The 22968-nt window shown below is 37.8% G+C and overlaps 2 protein-coding genes across 3 annotated transcripts; one reads left to right on the forward strand and one right to left on the reverse strand.

Moving 5' to 3' along the window:
* Positions 1-585: 585 nt before the first annotated feature.
* hibadhb (3-hydroxyisobutyrate dehydrogenase b) lies at positions 586-6885 on the reverse strand. The gene is made up of 8 exons (XM_026373304.1): positions 6800-6885; positions 5830-5990; positions 5641-5750; positions 5434-5555; positions 2292-2425; positions 2096-2172; positions 1837-1993; positions 586-1287 (listed from the first exon to the last, which is right to left on the reverse strand). The coding sequence occupies exons 1-8, from the start codon at positions 6867-6869 to the stop codon at positions 1129-1131; spliced, it is 990 nt and encodes a 329-aa protein (XP_026229089.1). The 5' UTR covers positions 6870-6885; the 3' UTR covers positions 586-1128.
* A 607-nt stretch (positions 6886-7492) lies between these two features.
* tax1bp1b (Tax1 (human T-cell leukemia virus type I) binding protein 1b) lies at positions 7493-22947 on the forward strand. Of its 2 annotated transcripts, none has more exons than XM_026371296.1 (17): positions 7493-7598; positions 10455-10648; positions 14059-14161; positions 14523-14713; positions 14848-15006; positions 15953-16101; positions 16449-16539; positions 17241-17426; positions 17596-17847; positions 18547-18717; positions 18896-18968; positions 19091-19209; positions 19337-19462; positions 20712-20913; positions 21014-21168; positions 21548-21633; positions 21905-22947. In XM_026371296.1, the coding sequence occupies exons 2-17, from the start codon at positions 10472-10474 to the stop codon at positions 22101-22103; spliced, it is 2439 nt and encodes an 812-aa protein (XP_026227081.1). In that variant the 5' UTR covers positions 7493-7598; positions 10455-10471; the 3' UTR covers positions 22104-22947. The 2 variants fall into 2 exon arrangements, with proteins under 2 accessions (XP_026227081.1, XP_026227080.1); XM_026371295.1 differs by lacking the exon at positions 7493-7598 and adding an exon at positions 20030-20116 and having other exon boundaries at positions 10472-10648; positions 21905-22103.
* The last annotated feature ends 21 nt before the right edge of the window (positions 22948-22968 follow it).

Below are 22968 nucleotides of genomic sequence, written 5' to 3' on the forward strand. Positions count from 1 at the left end.
CAAGGTGCTGAGGCGGGCTGCAAACAGTCGATCACAGCGTAAGTTCGGATTTTGTATATGGGAAAGTGCAATAAAAACATTGAAAAGTTCATTAAAGAGGGATTCCTTGCATCTGGGAAAGTTGTGGTGGATAATTTACTTGTCACTTAAAAAAAGCTGATGTGTCCTTTTCGTCCATCCCGCCACTGCATCTGTTCTGCTGCAGAGCCCCTGAAGGCAGATGTCTGTGCAACATTTTATCGTGACTACTGAATAAGTGGGACACACGATACAAAGTAAAACATTTGGGAGCTATTTAACTTACTAGTGCTCAGAGTCGTGGAGAGAAAATTGTGTAGAGCGTCTCCAAATCCAAGACATTTAAGATGTAAGCTGCCAGAATCAGCATCCTTCATTCTGCCTGGATTTAGACGCAGGTTTGTACACAGACTAAGTTAACTTATTTAAGACGTGTGCACAAAAGCTTCACCCAACAAAAAATTAATTTATAGCAGCCTTCACTGCACAAACATGGTGATTATTGAAAAAAAGAAAACTAGGTTCAGGTTAACATCATATTCAGATACGAACAGGTCAATTAAATGATAAAGTCACAATATGTCTTTATTTCCTAATGGGAAATGACACTCTTCATCCCAAAGTAACATTTCCATAGCAAACAGAAATAATCCAAATGAACAAAAGAAACAGCAACATGAAGAAATGATCAATAGATAAATATGCGGAGACTAAACTGTATTTACAGATGTTTAGCCTTGAGAAACAGAGCTAATGAGTTGACTTCTTAACGCCACGCCTTTTGCACTTTAAACAGAAGATCTGCAGAGCTGTTGTTGCTCAACAGTTTACTAATGTTCTGGATCCTCTGCATATGTGACAACTTTGCTTGCTTCTAAAACTCAAAAGGGTGTTTTTCTTTAAAAAGGCCAGATCTCACAGAAAAAATGATTTCCAGTAGGAGTGAAGTGCTTACATGATCTCGCTGTGCTGGAGCGCTCTGGGTTTCATGTCTTTCACAACTTTAGAAAATAAAAAAAAGGTCCTGGGGTGAAACGCACCCTAACTACGCTATGCTAGTCTCGCGCTGGGCCAGGCCTGGCAAGGCTGTGGACGGGGTGGAGGCTGATATTATTGGCCCTCCTCCTCACGCAGGAACTGGAATACAGAGGAGAAATCTTTATTGGCATAACCCCGTGCACACATCATTCGGTAAATCTGATGGGCTAAGGAGCCGAGGGGGACAGGAGTCTTTGTGTTGGTGGCTGTGTTCTGTGCGAGGCCCAAGTCCTGAAAAGGAAAAGCAAACATACATTAATAAAAGAAAAAGAAGAACTGAGCTGAAAATTAAACTCTGAAACCAAAACCACCAGTCCACACACCACAGAGAATTTTTCTTGATGCTGTAATAATATGAGTTTAAGTCCCTTTCATGAGGGATGTAAAGGACTGCAGAATAATTCACTGCGTCATTTTAAGTGGTGTAACCAAAGATAGAAATCCATTCACCAATTAATCTGGCACATACAGTCTCCATCAAATGCATGACAAAAGAATGAGCTGTGTTAGATTTAAACGTCTTCTACATACCTATAGTATATAAAAGCAAAAAGGAATATATGAAGAGATTATTTGTTCCAAAAAATGTTTTAGGTAATTAACAAATTATTTCTCGAAACTAATTGGAAGAACCATAACTATTATGGGAATTAAATTATTTTCCCCCCTCATATTTTTCACCTTAAGGCATAATGTTCAAACTTTAACATCACATTTTTGTGGAAACAAATGCTCATAAATTACGGTTTAGTACTGTTCAGTATGGAATATTAAACCGACCTTAGCCATCAGCTGGGTGCCAAAGCCTCCCTGGTAATTATTCCCAGAGGGGACTCCCTCCATGACTCCAGGCACAGGGTTGTAGGTGTCACTCGACCAACACCGGCCTGAACTCATGTTCAGGATTTTGGCCAACAGTTTAGGATCAAGACCAAGTCTGTGAGCAGAGACGAAAAGTTCATCACATTACAGAAAATGTATAGCAGCTGGATACTGTGTATATCTAAGTTTCCTCTTATTTCTATGCAAGAATGTTCACCTTATTCCCAAGTTCATCGTCTCTGAAGTCCCGATCATTCCAATGGCTAAGAGCATGTTGTTACAAATTTTAGCAGCCTGTAACAACGTGGCATTGCATTAGCATTCAAAACCCTGGGCACTTAAAAAAAACAGCCGCTATTTAAATGTCAAACGCTTCCTGATGTTCCATGGCTAACTTGAATATCTTCTCCTACCTGTCCAGTTCCAACTTGACCGCAATACACCACATTGGCTCCCATGCAGCTGAGCAGTTCTTTGGCTGCAGTAAATTCCTCCTCTGCTCCTCCAACCATAAAAGTCAGTTTACCCGAACTTGCGGCACCCACACCTGGGAATGGGAAATCATCAGCACAAAAAGTGATGGCTGTTATATAATGCTGGACTTTACTGGTTGAAATCCACTGGACAAAAGGCAAGGTGAATAAAAACATAATAAAATAAAATGTTGCATGCCATTTCCCTGCTAAAAAAAAGAAGAAAAAAAAAAAGAAAAGAAAAGCAAAAAACCCGATGGAAAAAAATGCTTATAATTATGCTAAAGCCTAATCAGAAATACATAACTTATTTCGTAGGCAAATTTATGAAATGCTTCATGTTTTTAGTGGTAGTTCCGGTAGTTTGAAACTTCAGGGACTAATAGATTCACATAAAAGTAATGTAAACAAAAAACTGTTTTGTTAAATGGTGCATAAAAAAGGAAATAACAAAGTTAAACAGAACCAAAAACAAAACAAAAAAGTCAAACTAATGTGATGTATAGTAAATAGCGAAGAATCATAGTCAAGTCTGTGTGAAAACGTGTCTTTAAAAGAGATTTTGATGTTCAATTGAAAGCCCTGAGGCATTTAGGGAAAAAGTTTGGTCAGCCTTTGCCTAGATTTAGGAACAGCTGTTTCCAGATGTATTGGTATATTTGAGCCAGATAGAAGTCAGTAACCAGGTGCAACCTACATAAGTGCCAAGAAATTAACCAACATAGTCTTATAATTAATCCTAAAGTTTACAGGAAGCCAGTGGATAGAGGCCAAGATGGGTGTAATACGCTTCCCTCTCCCTCGTCATCCAGAGAAATCTGCCAGCAGCCTCGTGTATTAACTGGAATTCCTGAAGACTGTGCTGATGGACACAGGCTGCAAGAGTCAAGCTGGGATTCTAAAATCCTTCAAAATAGACATTTTAAGGGTTTTAAAAGATGAATTAAAATTTAAAAAGCACAATTTATGTTTCTGTTTTTCAAAGAAAAAGTAAAGAATAAGGTCAAAGAGGATTTAAAACATGATTATTTTGCTTTGTCGCAACAGATAACTAATACTTTTGATCAGGTTGGATTTAGCAGTGAATTTTAATACAATTGTTGAGAAGAGAAATATAATCCCATATCACTGAGAACTCAGTGTTTGCCCAACATGTACCAAATGTAAAAACATTGATTGAATAACGTAAGTAATTATGGGATATTTTAGTAGTTTTCATTACATTTTGTCATTTGGCAGATGTTTTTATCCAAAGCGACTTACAAGGTATAAGGCAAACTCATTATTTGATGTATCATTAATTTTAAGTATTATTTCTTTCTTGGGTAGAACAATTGTGTAAGTCTACTATATATTTAAGAAGTCCTTGGTTAAAATAACAAAGCTCTGTTAATAGTTTGGAAATTTTCTCCAATGGAAAAATCCCCTGAAACTTCCTGGATGCATTTAAATAGAGAACTGAGAGCTGAAACTGTTCTAAAGCCTTTGGTAAAACAGCCAAACAAATACCTAATTGTGTTGAGTATTTTGAGATAAAAACTCTTAGCACCTGACAAACACCTGACCAGAAGGCCACTTAATCCAATTTCTTGTTTATTGTCTCTAAGAGAACTGCACGGTCACTTCATTTCAGAAATGTCCCAAACTGAATCCTCCCCTGGGAAATTACCACATGCGCAGTTCCTTCTTAACACATATTTATCTTCTGCTGCCACTTTCCATTTCTATTATTTCCAAACTCTGTCGAAAGCTTTTGTAAATTAATCATTTCAGTCCGAGATAAAAAAAACAATTTTAAAAGATGACACACTTTTTCACTCAAAGGAAAGCCTTTCAAACACATGCTTACTCAATTAGGTCGCCACCACATGTGCTTTTATGTTTCAGCTTTAACTACACTGGGTTAAACAGTCAATACCATGAAAATGTAATTATTTTGATTTCTGTCTCACCACTGGAGATGTTCATAAACTTTCAAATGGAAGCTAAGACCTGCATCAAAGTGTGACATACACTGTATTGCAGTAAAGCTGTTGCCAACGCACACATGCACCCACACATACACATGGGAAGTTCAAGGCTGAAAACAGGACAACTTTAATCCATGTGCACTATCGCAGGACGGAAGCATATAAATCATTACTAATCTCCAGGAGCAGAACCTACTTCAATTCAAAGAAAGTGGCTCTGTTGACATTGACATGGCCAAGTTCAAACTAAATGTGTTTCAGAGTGGACCCCCAAGAAAGTCAGAGAGGACACACAGAGTCTTTTTCATCTGACAAAAGCTGTTTGTTTTCTTTATTAACGAGCACTAGCGTGAAAAGTGGTGACTAAAGTGGTAACACTAGACTTCCCATCTCTCAAAAATGTGATTTTATATAAAGTTCAAGTCAGCTGGTGAGTGCAATTAATATGTTGCTCAATTCAATGCGTATCTGATTCTCCTCCCTGCATTTTACACATATAAAGCATGAGGCATACTGTAATACAAGTAGGAAGTCATGGTACCACAAGGCAGATTGTTGAAACTACATTTTTAATAATATAAAATTGGAAGAATGCACCACTAAACATTTTTTCTTAAAAAAAGTGTTTAAGTTGCAAACTTCGGTGAAGGTTAAAAAATGTTCTGAATATCTATCAGTATAGTGCAAGACAGTTTAGAGCACCACAATAGCAACCAAAAGGAACTTCTAAATGGTCAAGTTGCAATTTACATGCATGTCTGTCCAGACTCATATTCTAATCAGTTCATCCATAGGTCCAAGTTTGTCTATTGTGCCAGATCTTATAAAATTCCTGCCAGGCCTTACTGAGTTATTGTGTTGAACTTTAGAGAATAGGACAGAAATTAGGCCACAGTAATCTTGACCTTTAACCATTAAAATCTAGTCAGTTCATTGTTAAATCCAAAAAACCCTTGTGAGAATTTTGACAACTCCTCTTAAGGCATTCCTCTGATACAGCATTCACTTAAATGTGATGGACATAAGATCACAGTGCAACCCAAAAACCTAATGCCTAATGCATACAGTAAAAACTACAAAAGTGCAAAAGTGAACACAAATATAAAATCTACCTCCCGATACAGGTGCATCCATAAAAACTGCCCCCATCTTCTCAGCAGCAGCAGCCATCTCTTTTGAAACCGCTGGATCAATGGTGCTGGAGTCAATGAGTAGAGAGCCTTTCTTTACTTTCCTGTTGAGAAAAGTAAGCCATTTAGGATCCAACTTGAATTCATCAAGTTACTCTGAGAAATACTGAAAGAGAAATTAAAGCGTACTTGAGAATGCCATTGGGCCCAGTGTACACGTCTATGACATTGGGACTAGAGGGGAGCATGGTGATGATGCGGTCAGCTTTGTCAGCTACCTCAGCAGGATTATCCACAATCTGAAAAAACACACCGAGTCAGGGGGTCAAAAGAGAAGAAAGAGGGGGACATTTAAAGTTAAAAAGTAATTTACATTACCTGAGCACCCAGCTCTTGCACTTCCTTGCAGGACTCCGGGAACACATCTGTAGCAATTACTGGGTATCCATGCTTCAGCAAGTTCTTTGCCATTGGGTTTCCCATATTTCCCAGACCAACAAACCCCACCTGTGTCTTTGAGGCCATAGACCTTGTGGAGACTAGAAATAATAACCAAATGTCAAAACAACATCATTCTTCTTTTGTTTTAATTTGAATAGATACATGAATACATTTATACCCTTTAGATAATGTTTACATTGAAATTATTTTAATTGATCTTAATCAGATCATTTCATCTGGGTCTAACAATGTCAAGCCTTGGCCAGCTGTGACCTCTTATTAACCTTTCATTCAGATATTTAAGTTACTATCAGTGTAATCGCCTTCAGTGCCAAAGTCATCTGATTAAGCCCTTTCAATGTTTACTTAAGCAGAGTAAGTAAACTTTTACGTTATAACACATGACTCGTGCAGTTGCCTATTCCTATTCTAATTAATAACGCTATTGTGTAACCTGAAAAACAATTTAAATAGGTCAGATATGGAAAACATATATTATAGTAATATGTTCAGATTTTCCTCGCACAAGCTTCTGCAGCGTCTAAGTGCCACTAACATCTTTCTACCAAGTGTAGGTTCATTAACATTGCATTCATGTGCACTGGCGTGCATAATACGACAATTCTGAACTTCAACACTATGAAATATCGACCCGCACTGATTTAGTAAGTAGCTTTGACTCGACGCACATTTTGCCAGAAATGATCTAGTAAATTGTTAACTGGAGTCTCTGCACCAGGAGCTGCTAAACCCAGTCTGGCGAAAATTAACTCAACTTCTTTCCCAACATTTCAAGCAAAAGTCGTCTTTTTATGTCACATATAGCCTTCGAAAAAACAGCTCCAGCTTCTACAGTAATCACAGCGATGTGCGCAATAGCTACACAATGTACATTTACTGTCCTTACCAAGTGCAATGTCAACATGCTTGCAACACCTTCCAACTAGATACCGAGACCCTCTCAACACAGCGGCCATGCTTCTTTCCTCTTGACCCTACGTGTGACGTAACAGTACGTACATTAATGACGGTACCTGAGACCAATCAAATGACAGAGCTGCGCTGCACGGCCTCCCACAATTATCCAATGACACATAAGGGGAGGGCCTGAGTCGTGTCTTGGGTTATTATTATTATTATTATTATTATTATTATGATCGTGGTATATATTTTTATACATAAATATATTTATTATAATTGCTAAATAAATTTCCGACTGTCTTATTCATAGTGACGGGACAGAAATTGAGATAAACTAAGTAAACGACTTGCATTTAGACTTCTTCTAAGTAAAAGTACATTAGTATCATCAGCAAAATAGATTATTAAATAAAAAATAAGGGCAATGGTCGTGATGCTCAATGCACATTTTTCCAAAGAAAAGTCGTTAGTTTCACATTCAGTTTGTTTACATTGTGTCACTACATTTAGTTGTAGAAAACGATTTATCAATGTATTGTACGTCAATGGGTATAAATACAACAACTTACTTAAGAATAATATTATGTTCATCAAATATTTCTGCGTCTGAGATTATTAGTGTCACAGTTTTTCAGACGGGTGGACTTCCCAAGTAGGTCCCGTTTCCGGAAATGACGCAATGTTGTTGTTATTCCAGGAAGTGGGTACGGGAAAGCACTGAACTGCGTCAACAATTGTTTTTATGACACACTCGAGTTTCGGCTGTTGTTCAGTATGGCAACTGGGTATGTTTAAGGTTTAATTTTATATATACAACTAATTAAACGACTGTTGTCGAAATTATCTCCGCTTGACATATGATTTTAGAGGCTACCTCGGGAAACGACGTAGCTGTTTACGTTAGCTTAGCTTGTCCTCCAGCTGATAGCAGTGCTATTAAGTTAGCTGCTCTGCGTTTTGTTAAGGGCAACATGACCAACTTAACGTTGTGTATTTATTTATGTTTTTGATTTTGAGTTTATACATTTGCTAGTAATAACTGTGTAGTGGTGCGTGCACGTGTTTGGAAATGCTGTAGTTAACATTAGTGAACGTTAGCTAGTTAGCTGCATGGCTAGCTTAGCCAGATATGATCACTGTTTTCTCATTAGGCCTCACTTCGAGGTTTGAAGTTGACATTTATCGGTTTTATTCTTTACTGTTGAGTTTTTGCCATATCATATAATAGATAGAAAAGTTAGTTCATTTGCCGTAGATGACAGTGTTGTTCAGCATTACCGATCACCATCCGAAGAAAGGTTTTGAAAGTCATAGGCCTGATTACTTCGGGCACATTTTATGAGCTAAGGCCCAAGTGGAAAATCTACCCTGAAAACTATCCCCCTACAGGGGATTAACATGAGGTTAATCCCCTGCTCTTGTTTTACTGTTCATTTAAAATGACGACCCATTGTTTGAAGAAGAATCTTTTTATGATGTAATTTTATTATTCGAGATTGAGGTTTTAATATGAGATTAGAGATCGATTTTCGTGAATATACATAAAGTGGCCTACAGAACAATAAATACACACAGGGTCAATGTTATTTATGTTAGTAAAAGTTATATTTGCAACAATGATTCAGTTGAGACGTGTAAAGAGTGAAAGTCTTAAAGTATTAAAAGTAAATAATCATTGTTTACACGTGAATTGTCTTGTTACATTAAAATATATAGATTAAACTTAAAGAAGTTTGATGAAGAGACTAAATTAAATATATAATATCTATTTAACTATTTATAACTATTTACAAAATTATTGGGTGGATTGCACATCTAACTTGGGATATCTAAAGGGTATGAGTAATATTTACTTTCAAAACCTACTTAAGTTGGTTTGTTTTGATATTTGGAACAGCTGTTTCACTTTTGCATTTGAAGCTGTAATTTAAATCTTCAGGGCACAGTGTCCTTTAAAGACGCTCTATGTCAGCGTAACTGTGTGTCAGCAGTCAACATTTAAGTAAGTGAGATATTACATGACCATGTTGTATTTTTCTGGAGTTTGTTTTCAGTCATGGTAAACAAAAATAATATAAAGGCCACTGTTATGTTAATATGTTAAGACATTCAACAATACTAATCAGGGTTTTGCAGATAATATGATAGTTGTGTGGCTACGGTGCCATTAGCCTGCTGTATTGCTTGTTCATCATCTAATGGAAGTCAAGTCATGATTTGATTTGAAGGAATGTATTCATCTGGGGTTTCTCGGTGACAAATGGCAATTCTGCAGATCTTGTGAGTGCATCCTGCTGAAAAACTTAACATTTTCTTGACATTACACATTGGTAAACCCTCCTGAGCGATCTCTATCTCCTGCTAGCAGACACAAGTCAATGAGCCTACAAGAATTCAGTTCTACACCTAAAGTTGGATGGAGTTTATGATGGAAACTAATAAAGTAATTTTTCAAAAAAGCCCAACAAGCTGGAAGTAGAGTACTGGTATGTAGTTCTGTTGGTAGTGCAGTCATCTATGAATATTTGGTTAATTTGTTCTATTCCCGGTTCCTCCTGACTATATGTTGAGGTGTCCTAGGACAATACCCCGAAATCCCACAGTAGCGCAGTCAACTATTGCCCAACCAACAGTTTTCTCAAGTGAATCAATAATCAAAAGTACTTGATTATAATTATTGAGGTAATTAGTAGTATCCATTAATTATATTAGTCTGCATTGAAGACATTTAAAAAATAGTTATCTTACATTAAATTAGGACATTTTCCATTAAAATGTATGTTATCAGTGTTGTAATGGAAATTCATCTTTCTACAGTTTCACTCATCGTAGAGGAAACTTAGTGATTTAGGAAAAACGGATAAGCTATTGCAGCAGTGTAGGGGAACAGACGACACACACTATTTGCCATTTATTCAAGTTTGCACTGAAAAACAGATAAGGTAAGTGTTTGGACTTGGCACAAGAAGAATCTTCTGGAAAATGGTGTTTCAGAGAGTGATCAGACAGACATGTGAGATCAATGTTGCATGAGGTCAACCTCTGCAGATGGTGTCTGAGGAGAACACTGGTGCAAACAAAAGATTTAAACTTTGCCAAAGAACATATAAAGAGGTATTTTAAATATTGATAGCACATGTTGTGGTAAGATGGAACCAAAAATAGATTTGTTTGGATTAGATTGCCCACTATGTTTGTTATGGACTTGATCAGTACTATATAGCGTTTGTTAAGAAAAATGCAGGTGCTTAAGTGCAAAACGTGTAGGAGAGATGACACAAGTCCGAATAAAAACATTATTTACAAAACGCATCAACAAAGCAATTTTCCAATGATTTCCAATTTTAGTTATGAAGGGTTCTGATTTTGTTGCTGTTGACATTTCATTGCCCTTTAATGAAACGTGTATGTTTTTATTAGCTTCATTTGGTCTTGTGACACAGTTGTATTGAATGTGCAGGAGGTGCTACTACTTTAGTGATACTGACTTGGAATGTGTTCTCAGTTTTGTTATACACTGTATCATGCAATGCAATTAAAGTCCTGGGTTGCTTCAACCCTTATTTGCAGTCACTGATGGCTAATTTTATGTGTGTTGTTTTCCTAATCATATATTTTATGAATCATCTCTTCCTGTGTAGCCACTGCTGAGTGATTCATGGCACTGTTCCTGGACAGTACTTTATTGAGCAACAACATGGACACATCAAACTTTGCCCACGTCATCTTCCAGAATGTGGGGAAGAGTTACCTACCACATGCTGCTCTGGAGTGTCACTATACCCTGACACAGTTCATCAAACCACATCCAAAGGACTGGGTCGGCATATTCAAGGTGAATACATTTATTTACTGTATTATGAAGGCTAGAACATACTGATCATGTATAGCACTTTAATATACACTGTAACAAGTGGCTAACTTCACTCGAAGTTTAAGTTGCTAAAGTTGTTATTGATTAATTAATATAACTCTGTGATTACTACAAAAGTGCAAACAAAGTACTTAGCCAGCAGAAATAATAAGAAATTGCTTAGCAGCTGTTGCAGCACTTATTGAATAATGAGCTTCTGAGAGGGAATGGAGCATTTTGACCCCCACCACACATTTGAATGTCCCACATGGATCTTGTTACAGGAGGACATTAAATCCAGTACAGTGGCAGTAATTTATTTTAGCCTCATCTCCAGTGAATTGTGGATGAAGACAGACACACAGCATTAGGTGATTGCAGACTAGCATGTTACTCATCAGCCAGAAGTTGAAAGAAGTTGGAATAAATAATTCCTAGTTTGTGTTGCTTTCTGTCTGATGGTGCTAGAGGTATTTTACTATTTGTCTATTGATGATATTACAGAATGTGGCTTCAGTATAGAAGAGAGATAAATCTGTTACCAAGGTGTTTTTCTAGTAACGGTGTATTTCCAAACTTTTTAAACCATGTAATATGTGTTTCTAATCTTTTCCCTTAATGTCCTGAGTTTAATTCTGGTTAATGTGGCTACAAGTTAGATGTCCAGGATAATGATAAGTACTAGTTCTGCTGTTGTTGGTCTATTTAAACAACAGCAGTAAGAGTTATAGTGTCAGAAAAGTCGTTTATGGCATACACGCCTGTGTGTGTTTCACGGTACTGGTCACGATAGACCAAGTAAATATAGTACAAGTACCAAATCCACTTAGTAAACTGAGTGTAAACATTCTGTTGCTTATGGATTTAACTTGTTAATGTATTTCATAAATGTGTGAACATAGTTATTCATATATAGGATATGGACTGTAATGACTGTGTTTCTAACCTTTTACAATGACTATCCCAAGAAGACTCTATTGTTGAAATGGTAAAATTAGTTTAAAATGCCTTAGGTCTGAAGTATATACTACTTTATATGACATATTGAATTCCATATTGCTTGTCACAAGGGTGTAAGTGAGAAATACACTGTTTTTATGAGCTTACTCACATAGCATGCTGTAAGTTTTTTCCTGAACATAGAGATTTGTTAATATCTTTAAAGAACATTAAAGAAAGCTTAGATTTATTCTGTCTGAAAAGTGAAGTTGACAGTCCTCACACTTACCATCTACTATTCATTATAGTTTTGTACAACACTCACTAAGAAATTAGGTCATGTTAAGCTAATATCTGGAGGCCTTTTGAATACCGGATTCCCTACTCCTGGATGTATGTGGATTGCTTTGTGTTTGGCCTCAAGGTAAGCACCAACTGGCAGTGTATATCTTAATGTCTCCAATTCTTTGAGCATCTAAAACACAGAGTTGAGCTAGTAAAGACTGAGTGCAGGATTGTAAATCATGTAAATGTTCTTGGCAGCGCTAACAGATAAGACGTTTGGTGCCAACATCTTGCGTTTGTATGCATAGAGATATTGGGATATGCTGTGTATCAGTGTTGCTTCCTTAGTGCACATTTTATGGTCTCCCAGTCAAGCAGAGCAGATTCTGTCATGGATCATTTATAGTGCTGCCACTTTTTAAAATGTATTTTTGTATGTATACATTAAATATTAGCATTGTGCAATGTTCCAATTAAGTGATATACATAATACACGAAAATGTCCTATGGTGCAGTTAGTTTAAATGTTACTTGTCAGCACAACTGTAATTAGGTAAGTTCATTGAATTATACATTTGAAGAATTACAACTAAACTGAAAATGAATTACTTACTTAATTTATGCACTCACATGTCAGCCTAAAATAATTTACAGCTGTGTAATTATATACTTTTAGTTGCCAAGACTAAATATGCTATTGATGATAAATAGAGGGGAGACAGGATCTTATTTGCACACAGACAAAAGCAGCTTTTGGCCCTTTGATGGTGGAACATTTACTTTTCTGTGTGATATCAGCTGTCCTTGGCTTCATGTTGAGATGTTGTTGGGACAGGTCGTCAGCATGGATGAGGGAAAAGCAAGGTTTGTAATTAACCTGTCGCTGAACAGAACCGTTCTGTGATTCATGAACAACTGAAGAACAATACGTTATCTGTTGTAGCAACATTGCCACTGGCTGCTGGGTTTCTTGCAGAATATGACTTTGCTGGAACGCTGAAATGTCATATTGAAAAGAAAATATTTATTGCTTTTGTAGCTTTTGTGACAATTTCTTCTAAGTTTTAAACCTTCAGTTCCCTTGTTGTTGCTTGAGTCACATGTCTAACTTTTTATGGCTTGCTCTACACCATATCGATCTCCTCTCCTGCTATTTATACACATTGCAGACAAGTCTGTTGTAAGTGAAAGAGTTTCTCTTAGTTTTCACCCACCACCACCTCTGCAGCTCTAATGAGTGGACTGGTGAAGGCTAGCTTTCAGTAATGACACTCACTAACTAGGTGCATGTTTTAATTGCTTCCTGTTCTTTACTGCTGGAGGCTGGAACTGCACTGGTAACAATTGGGGGTTTTAGAGCACCGGGGCGTTCTATCTCTGGCTCTGATGAACACACACAGTATTGTAGCTGTAGGCTGTTTGTACACAGGTGAGAGGATAAACTGCCCAGATAGTGGAAAAAGCCTGTCTACACTACAAGCAACATCTGTTGCTGTTGTGCAACTGTTTAAAAGTGACCTGTTTGCATGAATGTTTAGAAAATAGTTTTGAATGCTACATCACACGACTTTGACTGTGTGTTGTTGCAGAGGCTGGTGCAGAAGGCTCGCTTGACTCGGCTTATTGTGAATGCATGTCTGAGGGTGCACACACCGAAAGCCAGCCAGCTCTATGTGACTCTGATTTTGTTTGACAGTTTTATGGCAGCAGGCTAAAGTTATGGATGTATTTTCTGCACTCCCCCCACATCAACCATCAGTTAACAACACATAAAATACTTATAATTACATTTTGGTTTTCATTTTCAAGTTGCCTGTGTATAAAATTTTCACCTATTTTCCTCTTCCTGTTTGAAGTGAGTTGTAGCTGCATTTCCACAGTTAGGCTTGTTCATGACAACTTCCCAGACACATGGAAGTGGTAACCAGGAGGTAGATTTGTTCACAAAAAATATGCTTTCCTTCATAGAAAAAGTCACATGGTCTTAACACTAACTTCCCAACATAGACTAAAAACCCCATGATTACTGTAGTAAACCAGTTTTAGATATTTTGGAAGTGGCACTGTGTGGATTCTAGGAAGTCTCCCTGTTAATCCTCCATTGTTATTATCTTACACTGATGTGGTGAGAGCGCCTGGTTCAATGGATTCCCCACAATGTCTCACAGGTTGGTTGGAGCACAGCGAGGGACTATTACACATTCTTGTGGTCGCCTCTCCCTGAGAACTATGTGGAAGGTACCGCAGTCAACAGAACAGTGGTCTTTCAGGGTAAGATCATACCATAGTTTTATATTACTCTGACACCTTTTTAATAACCTCATATCAAACGACTGTTCAGGGGTTTGTGAAAACTTAAATTCCAAATCAGTGAATAGAGTTAAATAAGAAACCATCCTCACATAGCTCTGTGCTATAATTAAAGACATATCAGTGTGGGTTAATATTTATAAAGTAATGAAAACTGATGCAAAGCGGAGAAATAAATTTGTAGTTTGCTTTTTTTTAAGTTTTAGAACCCACAACATCACACCTGTAGGGTGCAGTTAAGCTAAGTACTATGGTAAATGTAGGGCTGGGGAGGACTGCTGTACACTGATTTCACTGACTGGATGTCTTTTTTTTCTCTAAGGGTATTATGTACCAAATGATGATGGCGAGTTCTACCAGTTCTGTTATGTGACCCACAAAGGGGAAATCCGTGGGGCCAGCACACCATTCCAGTTTCGTGCCAACAGCCCGTCAGAGGATGAACTGCTGACTGTGGAGGATGAATGCAACTCTGACATCTTGGTTGTCACCACCAAGGCTGGCTTTCTTGAGGTACGGTGTTCCTCACCTGTGCTACTCAATGCATCAATGTTCATTTCTTTTGTTTGGCTGTAAACATGCAGCACTGCTAATTTAATTGCAATTCTCTCTTCTCTCCATCTGTTTATTTTTATTTTTCTGTGCAGCAAAAGGTGGAAGAAGCTCAGAGAGAGAAAGATGAGCTGGTCAAAAACATGGCCGTTCTGCAGCATGAGAAGGAGCAGCTGGAAGTTGAGAAGGAGAGCTTGCAGAAGGAGTGTGAGCAGCTGAAAGAAACTTGTGTCCAGCTGAGAAGAGAGAACCAAGTAAGCTGGGAAAAGACTGTCTAAAGGCAGATATGAGTGACATCAAAAGGGCAGAGTGTACATGTCTGTTGTTATTGTGAAACTTAAGTCAGTTAATCAAAATAGCTTCTTCCTTTTTGTGATACTTTTTTGACAATTTTAGAAGCACATACTCAAATAATCAGTGTGTATAAGGCTTTAACGCTGGTCAAATTGTTCCTCTCTGTACTCTTATATACATTTAACCAAGCAGTCTGTTAGCACCCCCTAGCGGAAGACTGCAAGTATGCAGAGGTATCTAGACTCATGATCCACTACGAGTATAAATCACACTATGACAGATATGAATGTCTGAATTATCAAAGTTGTAATTCAGTTTTTTATAGCATAACATTAGCTCTTAAAAGCAGTGTCAGTAATAATTCATATTGCTGTCCTCTGTAATAAATCTGCTGGTTTTAAAACGGCTTTCAGATAAAAACATGATTACAGATTTTGTGGCTGTTAATTTTATGGCTATACTTTTATATGATTTTTTATGTGGTGTGAATATAAAGATTCCAAAATTCTGCCTATAAACAAACTGTAAAAAAAAATAATTTCCTTTTGCTTTTTTGATGACATCTTTTAAGTTAGAAAAGTCTGCATCAAGAACTAACTTGCATTTCAAAGACAATAAACTTTTTATATTTCGCACACATTTTCCACAAGCTCAAAAATAGAGATGGAAAGTTATGTACAAGGCAGCTAGCATTATTTTGCTATTTCAGATGCAAAGTCATAGATTTATTTATTTATTTTTTAATTTTTGCACAAATTGAGCAAATTATTTAGTTTAGTAAATATGACTTTATTTTTGTTTAACCATGTATGTTAGCAAATTGAAGCATTTTTCAATGTTTTATTTGTTGTTCTTCTTCTTTAGACATTTGACTTTTAACAAACAATACATTTTATTCTCTCCCAGGAGGTGCAGAATTCTTCCAAGGCATTGCAAGAAGAGAAAGAGGAGGTAAAGAGGAGGCTGGAGGAGGCCACAGCCCGAGTTATACAGTTGGAACAGGACCTGATTGGTGTCACCCAGAAGGGCCTACAGAAGGAAACCGAGCTGGACAAGTGAGTCTAGCTTGGAGGGTTTGTTGCAGATTGTTGCTGGTTTTGATTACATAGAAAGAACATTGTATTTGTACTTGGTTATGCGAAGAATCAAAATGATAGGATAACCGAGGTAAACTTACACTTCATATATGAACTTGTATGTACATGAGTGCAACTTAAGAAAAAGCCCAGCTTGCTCTTTAGGTCATTGCCTTCTATAAAGCCTAGTCCAGTAGAGAGTCAGTAGCTGGACATTCTTTTTAACTTTAAAGGGTACACTTTTTGGTCACTAATCTGTTATTCCAAATGTGGACGTAGACATTGTGATGCATGATATAATCTGTAACTCTTTATATTCTCTTTAGTCTCAAGGATAGGTTAAAGAAACTTACAACAGAGAATGAGGCACTTGAATCTCATCTCAAGAATGAGAAAGATGAGAAGGAGCTCTACAAGGTAATGCATTCCTACTATTATTTTAAAGAGCTGCTTTTTGATTATGCTTCTCCTGTGTCAATCCAAATGTATCTGTTATCACATAAAGACTAATAATAAAGTAGGTGAGTCAAGGTTCAGATAGGTAGCCACTGGTTACTTTTATGTCACATGATCATTATTTCAAGTTAGCGACAGTTTTCTGTACAATTTCCAATGGTTTTTGTTATAGCAGAGACCTACAAATTAGACATCCACTTTTCCTGTTTTTTTTTTTTTAAAACTGGAATTATTTTGTGTATTTTTGCCCAGAACTGTTGTCTAAACAAGGCATGCCTTTTTCTGTCTTTCTCTGGTCCATCTGATGTTTCTGTCTTTGTTGTGGTGGGCACTGCACAGGAACTGGGAGTGCCACATGCTGTACTGTCGCCATAGAAATGGGGGCTAAAAACCCATACCTAATTTAACTTGCACCATCACACTGGGGCTATTGCACAAGGAAAACTTTATGGGCCTGTCTCAATGTCTGTTTTGTAATTGAGGTCATGCAACATTTATTTTAATAGTTGTATGCTCTACATGTTCATGATCATGTTTGGTGTTGTATAAACGAGGCAAAAGCCAACAACTGGATGTTTTATAACTTCTCATGTGTTTTATAACCTCATCTTGTGTGTGTGTGTGTGTGTGTGTGTGTGTGTGTGTGTGTGCTCGCGCACTAGATTCACCTGAAAAACCGGGAGTTAGAGAACACTAAGCTGAGTGCAGAGCTGCAGATGCTGAAGTCCGTGGATGTAAACAAAGAAAACACCATTGCCCAATTTAAAGAGGAGGTGGGACGTCTGCAGGTGTGCCTCACTGAGAAGGAGAAACAGTACAGAGAGATTCTGGCCAAAGTTTCCCCCATGGTAAAATAAATTTGTTTTTAAAGCACCTAAGGTTTTTTTTGTTATACTTTATATATTTCATGCATCCTCATAACGTAATAATTTGAAGATGAATAACATGTAATATCCAATTTATAGCGACCTTACATAAATGAAAAACCTTCATCTAATATGTGTTTGTGTCTGGCAGGGAGAAGTGAAGGCCCTGAAGGAGCAGCTACGGCAGAAGGAGGAACAGCTTCAAGCCAACCAGCAGCAGTCCTCCCTTTTAGCTGCTGAGTTGAGGGACGCATCTAGTGCTCGTGATCGTACTATGTCTGAGCTGTACCGCATGAAGCTGGAGGTCGATGGTCTTCGCCAGGCCAGTACTGATGCTCAGGCCCAGTGCGTCCATCTGGAGTGCATCATAGAGCAGATGAAGACCGAGGCCAGTCAGGAAGTAGTAAGGATGATAATTCTACATGTCAGGGCTTATTGCTCTAATTGCCTCATATGAAACTAAAAAACATTATTAGAAATGTTTAGTATCTTGGTAGTCAGGAGCAAATGCGCTGTATTCTATGTACCAGAGTAGTAAAAAGCAAAAACATAAAACAAAATAGAACTCAAAATTTTTGTAAGATGTAGAAAATCACGTCATAATATCCAAAATCTATCCAAAATATCCCAAATTTATCACACTAACATTTCTAATTATGTAACCACAGCATGTATGTAGTGTTTAAGTTAAGCCAGTTAGAGAGTTGTTTTGTATGAAAAACTAAATAACAGAAAGTCTCTCCCACTGAGGGTTTCACTGTTACTGCTTCTGCCTCTGAAGGAGATGTTAATTCTTTACATAGTTTAGATATAAATGTATGGAAAAAGCTATACAAAATATTATCCCTTATCAGCACTATTTCTTTGTACATAATAGTTGTACTTATTTTCATGCTTTCTCTGAAAAAAAACTATTTGCCAGCACTAGTTTATTATAATAAAAAAAAAAGGCCATTAGATATTGTAGATTATTACTCACAATTATAAAGAAGGACAATACTTTCCTTTCTACCTCCACAGCTTCTTATGGGTCCTTGTGTGTTGGCCTGTTAATGTGTTTCATGTGTCTCATCTATTCTGTTGTAATGTTTGTCGCCACCAGACCAAAGCAGAGGAAGAAGCTGCTGCTGACCCAGCTATTGTAGCAGAGCTGCAGAGAGAGGTGGAAGACCTGAAGCTGCGACTGCATATGGCTGCAGAACACTACAAGGAGAAATACAAGGAGTGTCAGAGACTGCAAAAACAAGTCCTCAGACTGTCAGAGCAGCATGGGGTAGGTCCCACCAGATACCAGTATATATTGATATACAACTGGCAGGACAGACCTTGATTTCTGTAGTAATATACCTGACACACACATCCCACTGAGTGAAAAGAGGTTCTCTATTCACTCCTCAATGTGTTTCTAACTCATGTTTACACCAATTTTCACCATTTTTTCCTGTCTGTAGGAGGTGAAGAGAAGCTCAGCACAAGAGGCTACAACAGTCCCTGCATCATCAAGTCCAGATGCATCAGTGCCAGGTACATTATACCAAATTGTGCCCAGATTTTATCATGGCACATTAAAGTCTGTATAATTAGATAACTGTACAGACAGAAAATGATGCCTGATTAATTCTGATGTGCTTTTATTGTCTTTGCAGGGAGTCCAGGGTCTGCTGATCCCATGCTGGAAGCCTTCATCCAGGAGAAGCTCAAAGGCATCAGCAGAGAGGCTTCTGACAGAAATGACAAGTACAGAAAATGCAAGCAGATGCTGATGGTAAGAAATGTAATTTTAGTAATCAATCAATTACCAATCAGGTCATGTAATTGGAATTTGAAACTTCAGTAAGGAACTAAAGTAGTACAAAGGTATGATATGGTGTGTTTGGTTGGCTGCTCTTTAGGAGGAGAAGGAACGTAGCTGTATGTTTGCTGATGAGCTGGCCAAGATGGAGGTGAAATTTAAGGAGCAACTGAAGACCAATGAGAACCTGAAGCTGCAACTAGCAGCAGAGGAAGATCGCTACAAGGTTAGTATAGCCAGAGTGCAGGCACTTAACACTACTGAAGCCATCAGCTGTCTGCTGCTTTTGAAGCAGGTCTGTCTTTGGGTTCTCCTGTGTTTTTACTGCAGTGTATGGCTGGTCTAGCTCAGGGATTGACCCTTTGATGCTGTCTCTCCTTATGAACACAGTTGCTCTGACAGTGTTGTTTATGAGCGGGCCTATATCTATGAAACAACATTTTACTGCTGTTTATGTCAGGGTCTAGAGACAAGTGAAGCTTGGCTCGTAGGAGTCCTCTCGTTGCCTGGCTAATGCTGAGCTTGGCTCAGGTCAGGCAGCTATTTGCTTAATGTCTCACAAGAATTCAAACAGGTTGTTTTGCTTTGAGCAGTATTGTACATAAATCAGTCCTCAGCAAAGGGAAGCCTTTTATGGCTGTGATCAATTTACAGTATGTTACACACTGAGGTCTGAAGGTATTTCAGTGATGCACTTTTCAGTCAGCAGCAAGTCAGATGTTGAGAATAGAAATTGTTTAAATGAAAATCATTACTTTGTTTCTATTTCTATTTCTGTTTCTGTTTACTCCAGAGCCAGGTAGCTGAGAAGGGGCGAGAGCTGAAGGAACTGAAAGACACACTAGCACTTGTTATGAAGGAGAAGGAAAAACTGGAGGGGGTTAGTGATAGCTTTCATTTTCTCTTTTATAGACTTCTTCCACTCTAAAAATTCCCTGAAAAGTGCCATTCCCCTGCCATTTTCTTCCTTGCAATCTAGTCTGTCTTTAATATGCCTCTAATTGCAGAAGCAATGTAAATGAGTTCTTATTTTCCATTCCATTACTTTGGACCACAGCAGGGTCCATACTGACCTAAAATATTGCTACGAGGTAATGCTGTTACTGCTAAGAGGAGCAGAATGACCCAATTTGAGGTTTAGACTGTAAATTAAACTGGCGTCTGCAACCAACATCAATAAAACACAGCGCCCCATACCCTTTGAAATGAGAAGAGTTTCTTTTTTAATGAAGGCGCTAATTAAATTGTTTGTGGCAGCGACAGAAAAAGCACAAACTCACAGGTCAGGAGCTGCTGTCTGACTGTAGCAGTAATGTACTGCTGGCCTTGACAAGTTGAGTGGCAAAAAGATATGAAACCAGCAATGAAGCTCGTCATTTTCAAATGATATTTAAAATCTATTTATCTTAACTTTGTATCTTTTTATATATTGTTAATGTAAAAAATTGTTTCCCTCCTGCTGTTGTCTCTTCTAGGAGATCCAGACGGGCAGCACTAGCAGGAAGATAGATCAGGGGACCAGTGAGAAAAACAGTTTGGAGAGTAGCCAGTCCAGTGTGCCTTTATTCCTGCAGTACCCGGTCCCTTACACCCAGGATGCCCCCACTCCCCTGCTTGTTTCTCAGAGCCCGAGCAAGCTGCATTTTGGGAACCCTTACTCCATCTCAGACTCAAAAGGTTGGTTTTCTTTTCATTAGGTCATTTATACTGTTCACCACAAATACAAATCATTGATTTTTATTTACAGTAGCTATGCCTCTGTATTCTCTCCCTGCAGATGAGGCAGATGAGGAGTTCTCAGATGACCAGCTGCTGAGACTTCCACCTGTGGGACCTCCCTCTTGGGACAGTAATGTAGTGTGTATCCAACCCTCCCGCAACCACAGCCGACCAGAAGGCCATGAGGAGTCAGAGGAAAAGCAAAACAACAATGTAAGAGCCACTCCCAAGTGCAGTAAAATACTATCCAACTTATTTCTCTTCCTCTTACTAAGTATTTGAAGACATGGTCAACATTTATGTTACCCTTCTGTTAGATAACTTGAAACTGAAAAAACAAACAAACATATATATATATATATATATATATATATATATATATATATATATATATATATATATATATATATATATATTAATTATATATATATATATATATATATATATATATATATATATATATATATATATATATATATATATATATATATATATATATATATACATATATACATACATACACACACATACACATACACACATACACATACACGAAGATTTGGTGAACGCTGTTTTAAAATTTCTGTGTCAGGGTAATACCAACGGACAGCCCACAGCAACTGAAACTCGCAGCCCATTCGTGAATGATGGACAAACTGCCTTCTGCTTTGATCCCAGGTAATACTCCCTCACATGCCCACTCTCATAAATGCCATCCAAGTCTGCTGCACCATACAGTTTCTAAACCTGTGCATTGTAACGTGTGTTAAGTGTTTGTTCTGCCGCACAACACCCCTTTGTTGGTAGCAGCGGGCCACCCACATTGCATCAGACAGATGCTCTTCATTAGCCCAGTCTCCTGGTTTGCCCACATCGTCAATAATCTGCTTATAAACACAAGCTTTCTATCTCTTCCTTACCCTTTTGCTCTCCTTATCCCTTTACCCAGCATGGACATGAAACGATGCCCGCTGTGTGAGGTCATCTTCCCACCCAACTATGACCAGAGCAAGTTTGAGGAGCATGTGGAGAGCCACTGGAAAATCTGCCCAATGTGCAGTGAGCAGTTCCCCCTGGACTGCGACCAGAAGGTGTTTGAGAATCATGTGCTCACTCACTTCGACGGCCACCCGCTCAACTTTGACTAGAGAAACAGAAAGCAGCACATCTGCTCTGCCTACTTCCTGTCAACCACTGAAATAAATCATTCTGCACTCTTTTCTGCATGTAACGGTGTGAAGATCCAGTCTTTAGGACTATACCGACTTTCGCTTTGTTACTTCAACTTAGAGAAACATTTTGAAGTGATGTGACATTTTAAAATGGCATAATTCAGTGTATATTGCAGGGCTACTGAATAGGTTTGCAAATCAGAACATTTTTAATAGTTGAACTATTTCACTTCATTTGGATTAGAGTAACAATTTAGGGGGATAAGACTGTTGTACGAACATATGACTTTAAATTGACTCAGATCTGTTATACAATGGGACGTAACAAATCAGGGAAAGAGATAAGTGTTTACTAAACTTAAATTTTAAGACATCAAACCAAATGCTTCCCCCCTTAAACATCACTGTTCATTTGCTAATTATTTTATAGAAAGCAGCCTTGGTGCACTATATGCAGTCAGGGAAAAATCTTCAGTGATCACATCCAAACACAAATATACAGTATATCATGAGATCATCTATTTTAGAATAATTAAAGCTAATGATATTGTGAAAGCCTTGATACTTTGTGTATGATATAGGTTTGTTTTATGTTAGGTTTCCTTTTGTTCTGATTTTTATTATTAAATTGGGTTTGTGTGTCTGAATCCTTAAGAACCTTCATATCATCAGCTGATCAGTGCATGCTGAGCTTCTGTTAAATTTCCTTCTTCTGTTCTTTTCTTTTACAGTATTAAGTTATTTCATTCATAGAAATGTTTCATTTATTAAGTGGGTTTCTTGTATCTAATATAAACTAATAAAGTCTGTTTGAAAATGATGTGTCGGGCCATGTGTGTAC

This window comes from Anabas testudineus, chromosome 16, assembly GCF_900324465.2.
Source record: "Anabas testudineus chromosome 16, fAnaTes1.2, whole genome shotgun sequence".
In the NCBI taxonomy this organism is placed as follows: Eukaryota; Metazoa; Chordata; class Actinopteri; order Anabantiformes; family Anabantidae; genus Anabas; species Anabas testudineus.